The sequence below is a fragment of the Vicia villosa genome, linkage group LG4 (genome assembly GCF_029867415.1).
Source record: "Vicia villosa cultivar HV-30 ecotype Madison, WI linkage group LG4, Vvil1.0, whole genome shotgun sequence".
In the NCBI taxonomy this organism is placed as follows: domain Eukaryota; kingdom Viridiplantae; phylum Streptophyta; class Magnoliopsida; order Fabales; family Fabaceae; genus Vicia; species Vicia villosa.
The window spans coordinates 87,213,897-87,235,772 of NC_081183.1; the positions used below are offsets into that span (position 1 = coordinate 87,213,897).

The following is a 21,876-nucleotide window of genomic DNA, read 5'->3' on the forward strand; positions in this document are numbered from 1 at the left end:
TTCAGCTTTATCAAATGGACGTCAAGAGTGCATTCTTGAATGGCTACATCAATGAAGAAGTCTATGTCAAACAACCCCCGGGATTTGAAGACTTCAAGAATCCTACACATGTCTTTAAGTTGAGAAAGGCTCTTTATGGCTTAAAGCAAGCACCAAGAGCATGGTATGATAGACTTATCAATTTTTTGTGTGAAAAGGGTTTCGAAAAGGGTAAGGTTGATAAAACTTTGTTCATTAAGAGAATCAAGAGTAACACTTTATTGGTTCAAGTCTATGTTGATGATATCATTTTTGGATCGACTAACAAAGAAATGTGTGAGGAATTCTCATTGATGATGCAAGGAGAATTCGAGATGTCTGTGATGGGAAAGATGAACTACTTTCTTGGACTACAAATTAAGCAACTCAAAGATGGAATCTTTATCAATCAATCCAAATATTGTAAAGAATTATTGAAGAAGTTTGATATGGATAATTGTAAAGCAATGAATACTCCAATGGGCTCCGGTACATATGTTGATCAAGATGAATCCGGTACTCCAATTGATATTACTAAGTATCGAGGTATGACTGGTTCGTTATTATATTTGACGGCAAGCCGTCCTGACATAATGTTTAGTGTTTGTCTTTGTGCTCGCTTTCAAGCAAATCCAAAGGAATCACATCTTATGGCGGTTAAAAGAATCATGAAGTATCTCAAAGGAACGACCAACGTTGGCTTATGGTATCCAAAAGGTAGTGTTTGCAATTTAATTGGTTATTCTGACGCGGATTATGCAGGATGTAAAACTGATCGTAAAAGCACAAGTGGTACTTGTCATATTCTTGGAAATGCATTAGTATCATGGGCTTGTAAAAAGCAAGCATGTGTTGCTCTTAGTACGGCCGAAGCTGAATACATAGCAGCGGGTAGTTGTTGTGCACAAATTCTTTGGCTTAAGCAACAACTTCGTGACTACGGACTTGATCTCGGATGCATTCCTCTTTGATGCGACAATACAAGTGCTATAAATATTACAAAGAATCCGGTCATGCATTCAAGAACCAAACACATAGACATTCGACATCATTTTCTTCGCGATCATGTGCTTAAAGGAGATGTTGAAGTCACTTTTGTAGATACTCATAATCAATTTGCGGATATCTTCACCAAGCCTCTCCCAAAAGAATTGTTTTACAAAATTCGACGAGAGCTTGGAATTTTAGACGAATGTGATGTTTAAAATTTGTTCGTCAGTTTCATACATCAAAGGTACACGTTTCTAACATTTTATAAGTTAAAAGTGCTTTATAAATGTTCATTTATTATGACTTGGTAATTATGTATCATATGTATGCTTTATTTTTCATAAAATAAAAGTTTTTGGAAATTTTCAGTCCAGGAACCGGTTCCTATGTGGGACGAACCGGTTCCCCATAGTAATTTCCAGAGGCGTTGTTTTTATGTGCTTCAGGAACCGGTTCCCATGTAGGGACGAACCGGTTCCCACGTATATTTTTTCCAGATTTTCTTTGTTTGGCTGTAACGTAAAAGTTGTTTATTTTTTAAGTTTTAAATGCCTTTTATATATATTAAAAACACACTCACTCACTCACATCCACTCATTTACTCTCATTCAATATATTCACTCATCTTCATCTTCTCCAAACCCTTCCACCTCCATTGTCAAACTCCATTAAAAGCTCCACTATCTCACTTTAACTCACAAAATTTAATTACCCACTACCTCAAACCTATATATCATCCTCCATTCTTTCACATATCTCACTCATATCCTCCTCCACTCACCAAATCCGAAAATCCCAACCTAAACCCTAACTCTCAATCATGCCACCAAGAGCTTCAAGAAATGCTAAGGGGAAGAACAAGGTTGGTGAGGCTAGTGAAGAACCTCAAGAAATCCAACCAACTGTCAAGAGTCGGAGACTCACATTCAAAATTCGGAGTCGAAAACTCCTTCCGGCAAAGTACAGTAATCTCCCTGTTTTTCCTAATCATAGCTTCAATTTTCCGGCTAGATTAGCTAATGCAGGGGTCGCTAATTTTGTTCTTGACCATGGTGATTATTACCCGGATTTGGTTAGAGAATTTTATCATAATCTTAGGATAGTGACCGATGAGTTTGATGATTTCACATTGTTGTCTGAAGTTTCAAATAAATAAATATGTTTAGATGTTGAGGAATTTGGAAGAATATTAGGAATTCCATCTCAGGGTTTAGTACTCCTTCAAGGTAACATTCCGGAGGATTGGCAACCGTATAGTAAGATTGATGTTTTTGTGGATATGTGCCGACCAACTCAACGCGACAGAGTTCGCCAACAGCTGGCTACCAAGTTTAACATGTTCGGTTCAAGCTTATCGGTGAGTGATAGGATGCTCCATCTTATCATTGCTTATGTTTTATTTCCAAAGAATTCTAATCATTCCAGGGTCAATGAGTTCGAGTTGATGGTTTTGCTTGCTCTAAGACGTGGCATTGAAGTCAATTGGGCTCTTTCAATTATGCGCCACATGCAGCTTATGGCTTCCCTTAAAGGAGGCTTACCTTATGCAAGGGCCATCTCTCATATTGTTCGGAATGCTGGTGTTCTCCTCCAAAGGGAACCGAAGAAAAATATGGATGAACAAGAGTGTGCTATCACCACCGCTACCGCTCTTAAAAATACCGGAATTGTTACGGATCGTGAAGGTAGATTTTTCTACAAAGTTGACTTCGAACCGGCCGTGCCACAAATCTATCAACCTCCCGGAGGTGGATACACAATGGAGATGATGTTTGCCAAGCTTTGCTCCATTCAAACATCTATTGATAACAACAAGCGGGAGAACAATTATGAGCATAACCTTATGAGAAGACAAATGCGGGAAATTCAACGGACTCAAAGGCGGATCTTGGCTCATTATGAGGGAGAAGAAGGTAGTGAAGAAGAAGATGAACAAGATGATGATGATGATGGAGAACAAATGGATGAAAGTGACTAAATTATGTGCTTTAATTTCTATGTTATGTTTTTCTTTCTATTATTAGTTTTTATTTACTTATGTTTTCTAAACAATGTTCCATTTATGTTTCGTGATGTTTAGGACTATTTGTGTTTGTGTTGTAATCGTGAAAAACTACGTTTCGTATCGTTTAAATCATGTTATGTTTCATTGTGTGTTATATTTGTGGTATTTCACATTATGTTATATTTCATATATTTTTTTCTTTTTCCCCATCCTTTTTGATAATAACAAAGGGGGAGAAGAATATGCATGTGTTTTTTGGTTGTTTTGTTTTAAAGAAAAATGCAGGCCATTGTTAAAATTATCAAATGAAACTCATCACCATAAATCAAGGAATCATGGATTTAGGGGGAGTCTCTAACATAGGGGGAGCCTTGCATTGTTCAACAGTATTTCAAAAGCAAAAAAACAACTTTTTCAAAACTTTTTCAAGACTTGGTTGTCATCATCAAAAAGGAGGAGAATGTAAATGCAAGCTTCTCAAGCATAGTTTGTTTTGATGAAGACAATATGGACATCAAGCTTTTATAAAGGATGTGTAAAAAGAATTTCAAGTATCAAGCAAAAATACATCATTTCAAAGTCTTGAAGAAATTGTGAGGATTCAAGAATCAAGATAAAATGTCAAAGGTATAAACAATACTCACTTTGACATATAATTGTTCACAAATATATTTTCATGCATATCATAAACATACTACAAAGTGTCATCATTCAAAAGTTCATTTAAAACCTTTTTCAAAGTTAAAATTCAAAATAAAGGTTTTAGGAACCGGGTTGTCCCTATGGGGGAACCGGTTCCCAACATTTTCAGTTTTCAGCTCTCTGTGGTTTACTATGGGGAACCGGGTTGTCCCTAGTTGGGAACCGGTTCCTCAGTTCAAAATTTGAATTTTTTCTGCTGTAACATTCAGCAGGAACCGGGTTGTCCCAGGCAGAAACCGGTTCCTACTGAACCAGTGTGTTTTTCCATTGCATGATTTCATTCAAACGAATTTGTTTTCATACCACTTAATCATTGCATTGCTTCATGGAAAAATAACCATTCAAAGAGGTGTTTAGCACATTATAAATACTATATCTTTCATATTCAAAATTCACCTTCTTCATTAACAATTCATAACTTTCATAAATCTTCATCTTTCAATATTTCCAAGTGTTCATCAAATCCTTACTTTAAAGTGAAACTTTCTATACACATTTTCATTGATAAATTCATTCAAAGTTTCATGCATACATTGTGAACACTTATATTCATTTTGAGAATTGTTTATTTGAAGAAGAAGATCAATCCAAGATTGATAGTGCTATACAAACTTCATCTAAATCTCTTGTAAAAATTCAAAGAAAATTATTTCCTTACTATCCAGGATTGTTGGAAGTAAGTGTTGTGTTTGAAGAGGATTGTTCTTCATCCACATTAGTGTTGATTGATCTTAAAGGTGTTAAGAACCTTTGATCACCCTATAGGTTAGATAGTAGGCATAGGCTTGTACAATAATTCTAACTATAGTGAAATCACTTTCGTGTTTGAAAGGGGACTGGAGTACTCTCGGATTGTGAGGGGAACCAGTATATATCGTTGTGTTCTTTATCTTTCCGCATTTTATCGCTTTCATCACCATTACCAAAGAAAAGAAAGAACCATACAAAAACCTTCAAACACTTAACCAAAAATTATTAGAAGTATTCTCATAAAACCGATTAAATTTTTGAAAACCTAATTCACCCCCCTCTTAGGCATATCTGATACTTACATTATATGTCAGTGATCTATGTCACTCTTTTCATGTGGTACAACTCGCATCCACCGATGAGGGGAGCGTACTTAGTAGAGCACTAGATGCTCCTGAGTATCCCGGTCGGGTGAGGGGTAAGGGTCATGGTGTGACTCCATCCTCTTTTTACAAGAGTCCTAGGAGAAGAAATCCTACCAATGAAGAAGTGTTGCAAAAGTTGCAGGAATTGCAAGCACAAGTCTCTGAATTGCAAAGAGATAAAGAGATGTATATGAGAGAAAAGTGCAACACTTCATCGATGAAAGAAACTAGTGATAAGGCTAGTATCAACTATCAAAGGAAATTTCCCGAGGTAATTATAATTTTTTTACCTTTTAAATTGTTCTATTTTATTAATGATAATGACTTTATATTTACTATTGGTTTAGGGCATTTCATCTTGCCAACTATACTTATCGGAACCGAATTATCGACTAGTTGGCAAGGGAAAAGTGCACAACACTTTGGGAGATTTACTTCACCATAGACCGCTCACGGATGGACACCTGAAAGTATCGGTGGATGTTGTAGTAGATCATGATGCGATGCTACCGGTACCTGACATGGTCTCAGAGACGACATTGTTGCGAGATGCAATAGGATCATTTGTTGCATGGCCCTCGGAGCTCATTACCATTAGTGATGAGGTATATTGAAAACGATTATGAATCATTTAGTTTTCGAATGTCAATTCTAAACCGTTTATTAATTATTTTTTACATTTTAATTTTAGACTGCTCCTATAAATCCCGCAATTAAGGGTAAAGGGATTTTACAGGAGGAGGAGTCCGTTGCATCACTAAAAGAGGTACATTTAAAGTGTTAATAATTAATCTGAATCTAAATCTGCATGATTTTATATTATACCTAACTTATATGATTTTTAGGCATCCGCTCGGGAGTCACAACAAGTGACGCAGCAAGTTCGTACCGTACCACCCACTGGTCCTCCGAAGCCAGCGGGAAAAAAAGGCGGTGCTTTTGTGCCTCGATACCGGTCGACGCTCGCAACAATGGTTGATATGTCCGATATGAAGGATGGTGCTTTACGTGAAATCGATATGGATGAAAGTGTCTTCGGTATTGAATTCAAGTCACTTATTACAATTGATGACTTGGAGGAGATTTTTAGGCATGATCAACTAGGCGTCACTAACATGCACTCATACATCCGGTAATATTCACTCATCCGATATATTATTTAATTAGTCCCACAATATAATTTATTTACACATTTCAATGAAAATAATCCAATGTTTATTATGTTTTTATTTAAGGTTGTTGTATGACAGAGTGTTGCGCGGGAATCCATTGTCTAACAGATTCCGTTTCGTGTCTTCCGCCCATTGCAGCGGAATGGAAATTGCTTCGGAACCGGAATCAGTTAGACAGCGCTTAGTCGATAGATTCATGTCCACCGGCAATACAGAAAGTCTGCATCTTTGGGCGTATAATACCCAACCAGTAGGGTTAGTTTCTCATTCTTTGTTCATCTAATCTCTGTTTCTTTTGTGTATAGCAAAATTTTCATATAACCTATTGTTTTAATTTATAGAGCACACTGGTTGCTGCTTGCTATCAACCCTATAAGGGAAGTCGTGTATTATCTGAATTCGGTAAATGGTGAATGGACCAATTATCCGGCTACGAAGGACATCGTTGATTTGTAAGTGGGATCGTTCTAAATATATATTCGTGTATATTTATATATTTACTTATTTGTGGGATTGATCTAAACATATGCTTTTATATATTTGTTAATTAGATCAATACAAGTGTTCCGAAGTCAACGGGACGCACAGGTATCCCGAACTAAATCTAACAACATTACTTGGATCCAAGTGCAGGTACATTATTTTTCACAATTTTGCTTATAATATATTTATGCTACTTGATAAAACATGACAACTATAGAATCTTATTTGTTTTTCTATGTAGTGTCCGCAACAGCGAAACAGTTACGATTGCGGATACTTTGTATTGAGGTTTATGAAAGAAATCCTTCAGGAAAATCAATTAGAGATTCCGCTCACGGTATGAATTTATAACTTAAGATAATTTCATATAATTTATTACATTTAATTAAATGTATCATTCATATTATGTTTTTGTTTTGTAGTACCTTGACGAATTCCGTGCTGCTGGGTACCCGAGACTTAAGTTGGAAGAAATAAAAGAGGATTTGTGTCAATTTTATATTAAGCGCTTTTTCATGTAGGATTTGTGTCGATTTGAACTATAATATTATTGATGTTGTAATGATGTATATATATAATTTTGGATATTATAATGGTATTATATTAGTATATATATTGTCTTACTGATGGCTGAAATAATATCGTCGAAAATAAATTACAGGTCGAAAATATTACAAGTTGAAAACATATTACAGGTCGAAAATATTACAGGTCGACTGGGAGGATTAAATTACAGGCTGCACATTAAAATACCTCATTTAGCAATGACAGCGCTTTTAAAAAGCGCTCTTAAAGGTCCACCTACTAAAGCGCTTCTTTGTAAAAGCGCTGCCAAAGATTAATAAAAAAGCATAAAAAATAAAAAAAAAAACGCAACATACGAAAGCGCTTTTGGAAAAGCGCTCTTATAGGGGGGGGGCTATCAGAGCGCTTTTTCCAGAAAAAACGCTCTTAAAGCCCACCCTATAAGAGCGCTTTTCCAAAAGCGCTTTCGTATGTTGCGTTTTTTTTTTTTTTACTCTCACAGGGGGGGCTATCAGAGCGCTTTTCTGGAAAAAGCGCTCTTAAAGGGGGGGCTACGAGAGCACTTTTTCCAGGAAAGCGCTCTTATAGGGGGGCCTACCAGAGCGCTTTTTCCAGAAAAGCGCTCTTATAGGGGGGGCCTACCAGAGCGCTTTTTGAAGCGCTTTTGTTACCTACGCCAGCGCTGCCTTTCACAGCGCTTTTAAAGCCCATAAAAAGCACTTTTAAAGCCCTTCCGTGTTGTAGTGTATTAGAACGTAATGAATTGTCAGAACCTAGTTGTGAATATTTACTAAGCTTCAAAATTGGGTTCATTTTGAATCTTGACCTAGTTTAGAACATATAAACTTGCTAGTTCTTAAGATCTTGATCTTGTCATCTGAATATCCTTCACAGTTTTTCCTGTCTTTTAAACTTTTAGTGAACTTTTGCAAAGTTGCGGAATCAAACATTGTTAGAAGCAAAAATCTCATATCATGTATTGGAATGATCTATTAAGAAAAGGTATATCAAAATCATCTTTACTTCTCCCCCTTTGTAAGAAATCAAAAAGACTTTTAACCGAATAACCAAAAAAATTAAACTTCATTGATTAAAATGATGAAGTAAAGAATTTAACAGAGCAAATGTTTGGGATAGTTTATGGAAATAGATATTATTGAAAATTATAACACGCTTTCCCACAACAGTAGGATAAAAGAGAGAGGAACTTTCATTAAAAAGTAATGGAAAGTACATCTAGAGAACAACACAACTAAACAAACTACATGTATTCCTTTACATAATCATGATATCCCACCCTTCTGTTTAAATGTTATCCACTACAAAAAAAGTGCTCCCCAGCGACATAAATTAGCGACGTGGAAGTCACGTGGGTAATTATTGCCTGTAGCTACGTGACAACCATATCGCAACATGCTTTTAAATTTAAAGTAACTTTATAAGCATAAAGTAATGAGGTGTCAGATGTTGGGTTACGTGAATATAGTTGCAACGTGGGTTACACGTCGCTACATTAAATGTATAAATTAAAATTTAAAAAGCTATAACGTTCACATGGGGGGAGATTGGGGGGGGGGGAGAATCAAATTTTCAAAAATTCAGTTGTGACGTTGTTATCACGTCGCAACATTTAAACCAAATTACAACGTTCCACTGAAATGACTAGGTAACAGCATTTATGGCAGAGGCATTAATTAAATATTACCGTTTGCTTGTTGCGACGTGGAAGTCACGTGGCAAATAGTGAGGTTTAAGTCACGTCGCTACATTGTGTATTAATGAAAGCAATTCACTTCACTCCACCACACCTTCGTTTCAGAAAGAACCAATTCACTTCACTCCACCATTTTCGTTTGCAATTCTCTCCCAAAACCAAAACCAGAAATTCAGTCTCCAAATATCCAACTGCATCAATCCAAATATTATTTTGATATCAAAGGTAATTAAGAGGTTGCATCAGTGTTATCTTATAATTTTATTCTTTATTCTGTTATTAATGTTTGATTTTTTTTTGGTATAGATTTAGTAGATTGAAGAAGGAGGAGAGTAGATTGAAGAAGAAGGAGAGTAGATTGAAGAAGAGGTAAGTAAATAAAATAGATTTTTAATATAATTTATAATGATTTTTGGTATAGATTTATGGTATAGATTTTTGGTATAGATTTATAATGTGATTTTTTTTAGTAGATTTATTAAGATAATATGTATGTGTTTGTATAGATTTTTTAGTAGATTTATTAAGATATGTATGTGTTTGTATAGATTTATAATGTGTTTTTATATATTGTAAAACTATTAGAAAAAAATTGATATATTAAAATTGTTATGTCTTAAAAAATAAAACAGAATATAGTAAATAAAATAAAAACGAAAATTAAATATATTTTTTATGAATATTTTTAAAACTATTAGAAAAAAATTGATATATTAAAACTATTATTAAAATTATTTTATATTATTATTATTATTATTATTATTATTATTATTATTAAAACGAATTTTTTGTTTAATATTTTACAATATATAAAATAGATTATTATAAATATTAATATAATTTTAAAAAGAATATAATCGTTATATATATTATAAAGTTTTCATTTTTAAGAATATAATATAGATATATATTATAAAGTTCTCACTTTAAAAAATAGATTATTATAACTTAAACAAATTTTATATATTCAAAACTAATATAATAGTTATATATCATTTTTAATTTTTAATTTTTTGATAGATTTATTAAGATAATATGTATGTGTTTGTATAGATTTTTGATAGATTTTTGTTTTTTGTTTAGATTAATAGATTTATTAGGTTATTTTTAATTAGGTTATTTTATAAATATAACGAAATTATAAATTTAATAATAATTTATGAAATCTTAAAAAATAAAACAGAATATAGTAAATAAAATAAAAACGAAAATTAAATATATTTTTTATTAATATTTTTAAAACTATTAGAAAAAATTTATATATTAAAACTATTATTAAAATTATTATATATTATTATTATTATTAAAACGAATTTTTTGTTTAATATTTTACAATATATAAAATAGATTATTATAAATATTAATATAATTTTAAAAATAATATAATAGTTATATATATTATAAAGTTTTCATTTTTAAGAATATAATATAGATATATATTATAAAGTTCTCACTCTAAAAAATAGATTATTATAACTTAAACAAATTTTATATATTCAAAACTAATATAATAGTTATATATTATAAAGTTTTCATTTTTAATTTTTATTATATATATTGTTTATTATAATGAGTAATATTATACTATATTTAAAATAGATTATTATAATTTAAACAAATTTTATATATTCAAAACTAATATAATAGTTATATATTATAAAGTTTTCATTTTTAATTTTTATTATATATATTATTTATTATATGTTATAAAAACATAATATGTATGTGTTTGTATATTTCCAAATATAATAGTAATATTTCTTATTTCTTATTTTTTATTTTTATTACTATATATGTAACAAAAACATAATAGTAGTATTTTTATTAAAGAATATTTTCAATATGTGTAGCTTAAAATGTGTAGTTAATATTAACTAGTATAGTAAATATTAACTAGTATACGTCTAAGAATAATATTAAGTTGATTAGTATTCTAACTCAAAATGACAATGATTGTATAAATGTGCAGTATGGAATATTATCGGTATTATCGTAGTTGGATGTACGATAGAACATTTCCAAGAAGAATGGGACTTAAACCCAATTTTATAGTAGGAGTTGAAGGGTTTATCAGTTGGGCGTTTGCTCAGGAATTATGTCGAAGCGAAGGAGGAGTTAGGTGTCCCTGTCTTAAATGTGAATGTAGACCAATAATTAGTGACCCACATGAAATAATAGCTCATTTGCATAGAAGGGGTTTCATTGCAAATTATTGGGTTTGGACGTTTAACGGTGAAGAACTGCCTAGTAACGTACCAGAGACTAGCAACTCTCATGCTTCAAGTAGTCGGCCGCCTGTGGAATATGAGGAAAACTTTAATCTTATTGGTGACATGGTTGAGGATGCTTTTGGTGTGAACGTGACCTATGATGAACCTGAATATTTTGGTGGGGAAGAGTTGCCGAATGAGGAAGCGCAGAAATTTTATCAGTTGTTGAATGAGATGAATACGCCGTTGTTTGATGGATCGTCTGACTCAAAGTTATCAATGTGTGTGAGATTGTTGGCCACCAAGGCAAATTGGAATGTTCCTGATCAGTGTTTGGAATTCTTCGTAAAGATGATGCTGGACTCAACTGCAATGAAAGACAACTTGCTTACAACATTTTATAAAGCAAAGAAGTTGGTGTCGAAGCTGGGCTTAAGAGTAAGAAAGATTGATTGTTGCATTAATGGCTGTATGTTGTTCTACGACAATGAGTTTGGTACTCAAGATGGGTTGTTGGAGGAATGTAAGTTTTGTATGAGTCCAAGATATAAAGTTCCAAGTAGAGCCGTTAACACTAATACATACCGTGTAGCAGTAAAGTCCATGTTTTATCTTTCGATAATACCAAGGTTAAAAAGAATGTTTGCTTCAATGCACAGTGCAAGTCAAATGACATGGCATCACACAAATAACACAAGTCCAGGCACTATGTGGCATCCATCTGATGGCGAGGCATGGAAGCATTTTGATCGAATACATCCTGATTTTTCCGCAGAACCTAGAAATGTCAGGCTTGGATTATGCTCAGATGGTTTTACTCCTTATGTTCAAGCGTCGGGAAGTATGTATTCTTGTTGGCCAGTGATTGTAACCCCTTGCAACCTCCCTCCTAAGATGTGCATGACAAAACCATACATGTTTTTGACGTGCGTCATTCCAGGACCTTCGAGTCCAAAAGCAGGAATTGATGTGTATTTACAACCTTTAATTGATGATTTGAAGAGATTGTGGATTGGAGAAAGGACTTATGATATATCACGTAAAGAAAACTTTACAATGCGAGCTTCATTGATGTGGACCATCAACGACTTTCCAGCATATGGCATGTTGTCTGGTTGGGGTACGCATGGCAAAATGGGTTGTCCGCATTGCATGGGAAACAACAAAGGGTTCACGTTGGATAAAGGTGGGAAAAGCTCGTGGTTTGACTGTCACCGCAGATTCCTACCACGAAATCACTCCTATAGAAGAAACATGACAAACTTTAAAAAAGATGTACGAGTGGAAGATGCACCTCCGCCTCGATTGTCACCATGGGCTATATGGGAACAAGTTAGTGAGCTACCAAAATTTACAGATACTGGCAAAGAATGCCGAATTGAAGGATACGGAGTCACGCACAATTGGACAAAAAGAAGTATATTTTGGGACCTCCCGTATTAGAAAGATAACTTGTTGCGCCATAATCTAGATGTTATGCATATTGAGAAGAATGTTTTTGATAATGTATTTAACACAGTGATGGATGTGAAAGGCAAAACGAAAGATAATGAAAAGGCCAGACAAGACATGGAAAAATGGTGTAACAGAAGAGAGTTGGAGTTGAAGCCTCTACCGAATGGAAAGTTATTAAAACCTAAGGCTTGTTTCACTCTGACTTCCCAAGAAGCTAAAGCTGTTTGTCGATGGCTAAAAGATTTGAGAATGCCCGATGGGTATTCATCAAATTTATCAAGGTGTGCTGACCCTAACACTGGGAAGTTGCATCGAATGAAAAGTCACGATTGTGACATTTTCATGGAACAATTGTTACCAATTGCATTTGGCTCGCTACCCAAACATGTTCTTGATCCACTAACTGAAATTAGTCAGTTTTTTAGAGATATTTGTGCGTCAGCTTTAAAAGTGGAAGACATCATGAAGTTGGACCAAAACATTGCAATCATTCTTTGTAAGTTGGAACAAGTATTTCCTCCTGGTTTCTTTGACTCCATGGAACATTTACCTGTGCATCTTGCATATGAAGCTTTTCTTGGTGGACCAGTTCAATATAGGTGGATGTATCCGTTTGAAAGGTTCATGGGTGATTCAAAGCGATCAGTGAAGAATAAAGCAAGAGTTGAAGGTTCTATATGTGCACATTACCTACATCGAGAAACATCACATTTTTGCAGTCATTATTTCAATCACTTGATGTTAACTCCTAGAACCATACGGAATCCGGTAAATGTCAACCAGAGGAGTCAATTAACCTTATCAGTATTCGGTCTTCCAGGTCGACCTTCTGGAAAGAAGAGTGTGCATTGGTTGACCCAGAAAGAAATGCAATCCGCACATGTCCATGTCTTGATCAACTGCGTTGAAGTTAAACAATACCTTGAGTAAGTTTACCCAATAGTTTTTTTACCTTTGTTGACAATGTCTGTATACCAAACTTATTTAACTTATGGTGTATATTTTGTAGGGAATTTAACAATGCCTATTTTCATAGTACCGGTGTACAGTCAACATCCGGCGTCATTCATGCTCAATTTCCCTTATGGTTCAAGCAAAGATTGTCTACCGTGTTTCCACCAACTCCATAAATACTCCACTTGAGAAACTTGGCAGAAGGTCCTATCCAAAGCGCAAATGATTGGCACACATCCTTCGTGAACGGATATAAGTTTCACACTGAGGCATGGACCGAAGGGAAAAAAAACCATAAACAGTGGTGTATTTGTAAAAGGAGTTACAGATGGTGGTGAAGATGACTTTTATGGAGTTATTAAACATATCTACGAGTTGGTATACCATTACTTGGATTCAGAAAATAAAGTTGTCTTGTTTTATTGTGAATGGTATGATCCAAGTAGAGGCACCAAAATAGACAGGTCATACGGTACTGTTGAGATTCAAATGAACCGGAAATACAAAGAGTATGATCCTTTCATAATGTCAAATATTGTTAGGAAAGTTTATTATGTACCTTATCCTTCATTTGTGACACGTAAAAGAGGATGGTTTGTTGTAATAAAAACAAAACCCCAAGGTCATATTGAAAATGGCGATCAAGTAGAAGATGTTGCCTATCAAGTTGATGATGTTGATCAAATTAATGAAGTGGTTGCAGCTGAAGACATTACAAGTTTGAATGACACAACTGTTGAGGGACATCAAGTTGATGCATCTATATTGTTGGTTGCAAATAATGTGGATGAAGAGAATGATGAAGAGTTTGAATTCGATGACAATAATGAAGAGAATGACGAAGAGAATGATGAAGAGATTGGTTCCGATGACAATAATGAAGAGAATGATGAAGAGAATGATATGGATAGCGAAGATGAAGACTAACTAAACATTGAATGTAATATCTAATTATGTGTTAATGAATAACTATTTATGTGTTAATGAATATCTAGTTATGTGTTAATGAATATCTATTTATGTGTTAATGGATATCTATTAAATATCTAATTATGTGTTAATGAATAATCTATTTAGTGTTAATGAATATATATTGATCTTAATGAATTTATTATCTTTGTTGGTGAATAATAAAATAGGTAACATGCCACCTAAGAGTAGAGATAGTGGTAGGAAGTCCCAACGTCCGAGGATAGTAGTATGTGACGCGCCTCACACAGCCGCGTGTCCCCGCCCTCAGAGTCATGTTGATCCTATGTCTCTAGCCAGTACTCAGTGTAACACCCCTCTAATACCCCGCGGCAATTAACAAAATTAAATCAGAGTAAACATGCAAAGGGCGTCACAATTCAATAATAAAAGAAAACACACGTTCGACATATGTCATGCATTCACTGAAACATCTGAATTATAACTCATTAGATAAAAATCATGTTTACACAGCGGAATCAAATCATCAAGTCAACATTACATCGTTAATGTATCAGACTTCAAATAAAATAAACAATAGCGTTATAATCAAAACTCAAAACATCGTGTCCCCAGTGTTACATCTACCATAGCATGACACCGACACAACAACTAAACCGACTTATGAGCTAATCCTCACCAAGTCGAAAGCAGCTATCCTCAATCTGAAAATGTCAACAGTAAGGGTGAGTCTCATCACAGTTAACAAATGTTATTGCATCTTAAATAACAACACATCATAGTTATATTATTCACCCAATTTCTTCATATTCAGATTATCAGGAACATCCATCATTTACACAAACGTCAACAAACACATCTTTCAAACAGATAATCATACTCAACATTAGTTTAACAAAACACACAACCAACACGTCATCAAATATTTATAACACTGGAATACTTCCAATCATGTTATAAAAGTATACATATGTATGAACTGACACTATGCATGTGGTACCAACATCATCAAATGGGAATAACCCATGACCGATCCAACATCATCCAGATACGGCCCTGCCAGCACAGATTCCACACAATGGGAATCATGCCCTTCACTGATCCAACACACCCTTATGGATACAGTATCATCAATGCACATGAATGAATGCAATATATACAACATACTTATACCATCGTCAAGTCTAATGAGTAACATCGTCAAATACTCATTTCATCATCATCATCATCAACATCATCATCATCATCAAAGTATGTTTATATACATTAGCATCATTAAAATACAGTCAATCATCATCATCATTATCATCATTAAATAACATACATGTGTCCATATTAATCATCATCATTAACAAGAAGAACACACATGTATCCACATCATTCCAACACAACTCAATCAACATCATATAATTCTCAAAAAATCATCACATCATAATGTTTTTCAAACAACATCATATATTGTCACATTTCATCATATATGTCAACAATACACCATCCAATTAAACAAGTCGTCACATGATTAATATTTCAACATAGCATGTATTTGACATATCTCATCACATATATGTACGATACATTATTCACCAAGAAATAAAATCATATTTAAAAATAATTGGATTCACATCTCATTTCATCGTTTAAACACGTAGGCTATCTCATAAGATTCATCGTGCTCGAAACGGCACTAAAAACGGACCTACGGTTCGAAAGTTACACATCATTTAACTTTTCCAAGAAAACAACTAACGCTACAGCATGCGGCGCAACCAAGGTTCGCGGCACGACCTGAACCACACAAACGCGTTCGCGGCGCCAACCTATGCACGCGGCGCGAAACGAGAAAAAGTTACGCCTTCGCGGCGCCAACACGGGGACGCGGCGCCAACTGGCGATTTCGCAACCTTCGGGTCTGCGTCAGATCCTGCGATCTGACTCAATCTGAGTCCAAAACTGACTCTAAACGTCATATACAGGCAGTTAATCATCAATTGCATCATTATTCATCATCACACATCAAAATAACACATAATCAATCAATAAATCCATGCAATTTTCATCAATTCATAACCTCCCTAAACCCGACATACAATCCAATTGACTCAACAACATCCCTAATCAATATTATTATTGAAGAATACGATAATAGATGATAACCGGAGAGTCCCCCCTTACCTTAGCCAAGAGTGCTTAATCTTTGGTCTCTCCCTCTTTAGTTCTCCTTCGGTTCTTCGTGTTCCCCAAAACCTTTGTTCTGCTTTTCACGTTCCTCTTTCCTTTTTCCCAATTTTCCTTATTTCCTTTATTTTATGAAAACATAAAATAATTAGTAATGGGCTTACTCACTTAGCACCCCCATACTACTAATCTCACCATCCTGCCCAATGGCCCTTAATCCATAATTCTTCAATAATTCAACAAAATACCAAATAATTCTAAATAATAATTTAATTTCCGATTAAATTAAAATTAGAAAATATGGGGTGTTACACTCAGGCTTTTACCCCATTACTCTCCTCCCACACATTCCCGCCTGGGGTACCTGCATCTTTCCAGTACTCAGCGGTACCTCCATCCTTCCAGCATCCTGGTGTGCCATCGTCCTTCCAGCAGGAAGGAGGACCTAGCTTTCCATTCACACATACTGGTGTGCCCCCGCCCAGCTTTCCATTCTCCCATACTGGCATGCCTTCATCCTTCCAGTAGACTGGAGGATCTGGTTTTTCATATCCCATCCAGGTGACTTCATCCTTCCAGCAGACGGGAGGGTCCAGCAGTACACGTCCGACACAGGCTGGACGATCTCCTAGTCCACGCCCCACACAAGCTGGACAATCTCCCCGTCCACGTCCCACACAGGCTGGACGATCTCCTAGTCCACGCCCCACACAGGTTGGAGGCTCACGCACCCCACATCCCACACATGTACCAGCACGTGAGGTTGATGAGGCAGTTGATGAGATAGATGAAGCTGATCTTCGTGGGAGGGATGATCCCGATGAGATTCATGTCATTGACGGCAGATTTTGGATTCAGCCCGAAGGAAGCAAGTAAGTTTCCTATTTAAAAACTTTTATAGTATGTATACATTTTCATTTTTTTTATAAATTTATATCTAACATTTTCATTTTTTTTTTCAGTTTTACACCGAGTCGGACTGCTGCTAGGGTTGTTAACTATATAATTCAGCAGATGTATAAATCAGCTTTTAAGAGCTATGGGAACGTCAAAAATAAAGATGAATGGTTTAGAATGTTTAAGGTATTGTTATTTATATAGGTTATGCATTTAATTTATTGTTTTAGTTATAGTTATTTAAATAAAATTCTCATTATTTTAATGTCATACAACATTATTGCAGGAGAAATGTGTGTGGGATCCTTTGAGTGAAAAAAGTGTTCAAAAAGTTTTCAATACCAGATGCTCTAAAAGAATGTCTGATATGCTGCGGCGAGTAAGGGAGAATCATGAGCTTCATGGCATCCGTCCTAACTGGATAGGCGAGGAGGTTTTTCATGAGCTTGTTACATATTGGAGGAGTCCAGAATTCCAGGCTAAATCAGAAACTTTTAATAAGATGAGGGCATCTGAAAAGGGCGGTTGTGTCAACACAGTTGGAAGTATTAGCACCGCCGAGCATGCCCGACGATTGGTAAAATTTTTTAAATTTTTAAGTTACATCTTTATTCATAATATATTTTACTAATTATTTTTAATTATATTATTTAGGCTAAGGAGTTGGGGAGAAAACCATTGATGCCTGAGCTGATTTCGAGGACCCGGACAAGGAGATCGGGAGGTTTTGTCGACGAGCGCACGAAGTCGTATCTTGTAAGTGAAATTTACGTTGTTTATTTTTTTAAATTAATACAAAATTTGTGACGTGAATTTCATGTGGCAATTGATAAATTGCCACGTTAAAATCATGTGGCAAATCATAAGCTGTGGCGTGAAAATCACTTGGCAACTTTTTAATATATTTTAATTTATAGTATATACATATTTAATTAGTATAATTAAATATGCATTTAAATATTTAACTTAAATTTTTTTATTGAATATGTGTGCAGGAAGATTATGATAGCCGACTTGCCATTTTTCTGGAAAATAATCCTCAATACATGCCAGCAGAGGGGGAGCCGCTTAACGCGGGTGTTGATCACTATATTTGGTGTGAGGTTATTAAAGAAAAAGGACCTAATGGTTGCTTTTTTGGTGCTGGAAATTTGGCGGCCAGCTATAGACGTGGTGACCGCAATCTGTTTCAAAGAGTTCAGGATGGAGAGGGTGGATCGCGTCAACCAAATCTGACACAGGAACAAACTGAATTAGTAAGGCAATTGGCGAGACGCGAAAGTGAGGCCCAGATCGAGATGATGCGGAAGAAGCAGTCTGATATGGAGGAGCAGCATACGCGACAGATGGAGGGCATTATGAAGAAGCAAGCTGAGATGGAGGAGCAGATGAGACGGTTTATGCAAGGAGGAGGAAATTACAGTAATGCTCCTCCTCAAGAGCCGGAGGATGACGGGGTGGCTGATGATTTTAATCCGGATAATTATTTTCCGGATGATGCCTCTTAGAAAAATTTTGTATTTTATTTGTTTTAAATTTATTTTTATGTAAAATATTCTACATTTTAATTCATTAAAATATTAATTTTAAATTTTTAGTTTTATTTAATTGAATTTGTTATATAATATTTATTATATGAATTTATTTTATACAAATTTATTATATAAATTAGTTTTTATAGATTTTATTATATAAATTTTATTTTATAGATTTTATTATATAAATTTTATTATATAAATTTTATTATATATATATTTTATTATATATATTTTATTATATATATTTTATTATATATTAATTAATTATATAAAATATATAAAACAAAACAAATCTAGCGTGAATAAATTTAAAAAAAAAAGCATTTAATGTAGCGATGTGGGAAACACGTCGCTATATTGGTCAACAAACACACTTTCCCACACCTGCCACACCTGCTGTGTGTGCAGGGAGCTGTTTCCTATGTAATCCTGTTGCGACGTGGGAGTCACGTCGCTACTTTATGACGTGGTCTCCACGTCGCTACAATGTTGCCACGCGTGCTCCTGCGACATATATGCTCATGTCGCTACTTTTTGGTTGCCACGTGATTTTGCACGTTGCGACGTGTATTCCACGTCGCTGCAGAGCATCTTTTTTGTAGTGATCGTTGTGTGGGTAACGTGCAAATACTCAAGAGTAGTTCGACTTTGAAGTGAGTTGAAGATGGAGTCTCCCTTTTGTTTTATAGAGTCGGCGTCTGTTATGATGTGTAATACCAGGAAAGTGGAATGTGTCTATGTTATTTATGTTTTTAAGAGATTATTTGGAATCTCATTGAATTGTTATTGTTATATGTATTTTAAAAACATGATTATGCTTTGAATTATCAAATTGTCACGTTATTGATGTTTTTTCGCTGCAATAAAAGTTTAAATTTCAGACATGTTTTATTGTTATTTTAATAATTTTTTAAATCCCAGGTGTTGCACATCCGACTATATGAGCAGGTTTTGTTGAATTGTGACATCCTAAATGTTTATGTGTTAATTTTTACTCTTATAATTATTGTAAATACGCGGGAGTTATTTAAGGTGTTACGAGTATCATCTAAAGGATAATTTGAAGTTCAATTCAGTGAGAGGATATACAAAAAAAAATTGATTGTTGTGATGCTCTTACTATAGAGATATGAGGGATTTTACATGAGATTGAGCTACCTATTGGCATGAGGGAATTACAAATATGATGATTGAAAGTGGCTCTCAAATATTGATAGATACTATTAGCCAAGAGATTGGAGACGATCACAACTTTCCAATTTTAGTTCATAAATTCAAAAAAATGAATTAAAGAAATTGACACATCAAGTTCAACAACATTAAGTGGAAAGAAAATTGATGTGCAAATCAAAATACAAATTATAGTTTTACTTTGAAAAATAAAAAACTCGTCATATTACCGAACCTTGTGTCAAATGAATTAAATATCACGACGATATATTTATGCTATGTTTGGATATCATAAAATCAATGGAGCGGAATGGAGCGGAATGAAAATACCATTCCATTGTTTAGAAATTTTAGGACGGAATAAAGTAAGTTGTTCATTCTGCCTAAATCGGAGGGTAAGAAAAATGGTGGTAAGTGATTGAATGGAATGAAATTCATACCACTCTATCCCGTTCCGCTCCATCCGTTTTTAAAATATCCAAACAATAAAATATTATTTTATTCCATCCCGCTCCATCCGGTTCCATCAATCCAAACAAAATAAGGTAATGCCAATAGTTAAAAAAAAAAAAATTAAAATATATTGTTAAAATAAGATAGAGATATAATTTTAATGTTGTGAATACAAATGGCAGCATAAACGATATGCAATTGTTGCAACGAGTCTTTCAGATCCACTGTTGTACCAAATGGCAGCGTAAACCATCCGGTTCTCACTCACTGATTAGTATTTATTTTTTTTGGCTCTTTAGATCCACTGTTGTAACAATAGTTAATAAAAAGTAAGTAATACTCGTGCCAAGCATAATAGAGATGGAAAAAGAAATTAAAATATATTATTAAAATAAGATACTTTAATGTTGTGAATACAAATGGCAGCGTAAACGATCTGCGATTCTTGCAACGAGTCTTTCAGAAGTGAGGAATTGTTGAAACGTACGGGCCGGCCCGGCCCCGCTTGGAGCAACTGCATAAGTCTTCAAAAATTTTGGACAAGAAAATATCTCCACATTTGTAACAAAATCTACACCGACACCTGCAATTTCATAAAATAAAATGCTAAAATGTGCCATAAGAATACTAAAAGATAGATGTTTTAAAAAAAAAAACCTGCATCTCATGTGGTCGCAACCCTCAGATCTGGCAACATAAAATCTGCAATTAGGGCATCTCCTCCACCCCATATCCTCCGCAAGGCTCATCAACATAACACCTTCGTCATCTTTCTCGTCAGCATTCATTTTCTCGAACTCGCTGCATTCCATTCATTCATGCCATGAAACCTTACATTCCGCACACAACATCCTCTTACAATTTGGACATTTCGATCTTCCAAGAACTTCCTCTTTACTGTCTTTGATCAAAAGAGCTGAACAGTCTGCAAAGGGACAATATACTTTCACCGAAGCATCAAACATCGCCTCGCAGGACGCCTGCCCCCACCGATCGAAAATCTCCGCCGGAAGAATCCTACGACAACTATCGATTTCCAACAAACCAGTGCAACCAATAAAGGGACAACGGATGTTGGTGATGTTGTTTTGCAGATTTGAATCAATGTACATTACGACACACTCGGAGCAATAAGTGTGGGAACAAGCTTCGATGTAGAAAGCTTCTTTCATTGTTTTAGTGTTTGTGCAGATTTCGCAAACGAAAGGGATGTTTTGGGGAATGTAACTGATGATCCTAGGATTGTTGTGTTGGTCGCAAAGGTGGATGATAGCAGAGATGTTTCTGTCTGGGGAGAAGAGAAATGTTTCTGATGATCCTCTTGTCATTGTTGTCACTATTAGGGTTTGGTTGTGGCTTTGGTGAATGAG

The 21,876-nt window shown here is 34.8% G+C and overlaps 1 protein-coding gene and 1 long non-coding RNA gene across 2 annotated transcripts; one reads left to right on the forward strand and one right to left on the reverse strand.

Annotated features, from left to right (window-relative positions):
* The first annotated feature begins 5,543 nt into the window (after positions 1-5,543).
* On the forward strand, positions 5,544-6,132 carry LOC131599315 (uncharacterized). The gene is made up of 3 exons (XR_009282702.1): positions 5,544-5,596; positions 5,676-5,962; positions 6,066-6,132. It is a non-coding gene; the product is annotated as an uncharacterized LOC131599315 (long non-coding RNA).
* A 14,775-nt stretch (positions 6,133-20,907) lies between these two features.
* On the reverse strand, positions 20,908-21,678 carry LOC131597476 (E3 ubiquitin-protein ligase RSL1-like). The gene is made up of 2 exons (XM_058870173.1): positions 21,342-21,678; positions 20,908-21,089 (listed from the first exon to the last, which is right to left on the reverse strand). Exons 1-2 carry the CDS (start codon positions 21,676-21,678, stop codon positions 20,908-20,910), a joined length of 519 nt encoding a protein of 172 aa, XP_058726156.1.
* Positions 21,679-21,876: the final 198 nt, after the last annotated feature.

What these genes read in the sequence shown, in the direction of transcription:
- LOC131597476 (XM_058870173.1), bottom strand. Translation starts at nt 21,678, where the DNA reads ATGAAAGAAGCTTTCTACATCGAAGCTTGTTCCCACACTTATTGCTCC. An exon ending in GAGGATGTTGTGTGCGGAAT is followed by an intron (nt 21,090 to 21,341) that starts GTAAGGTTTCAT and finishes ATGAAATTGCAG; the next exon opens with GTGTCGGTGTAGATTTTGTT.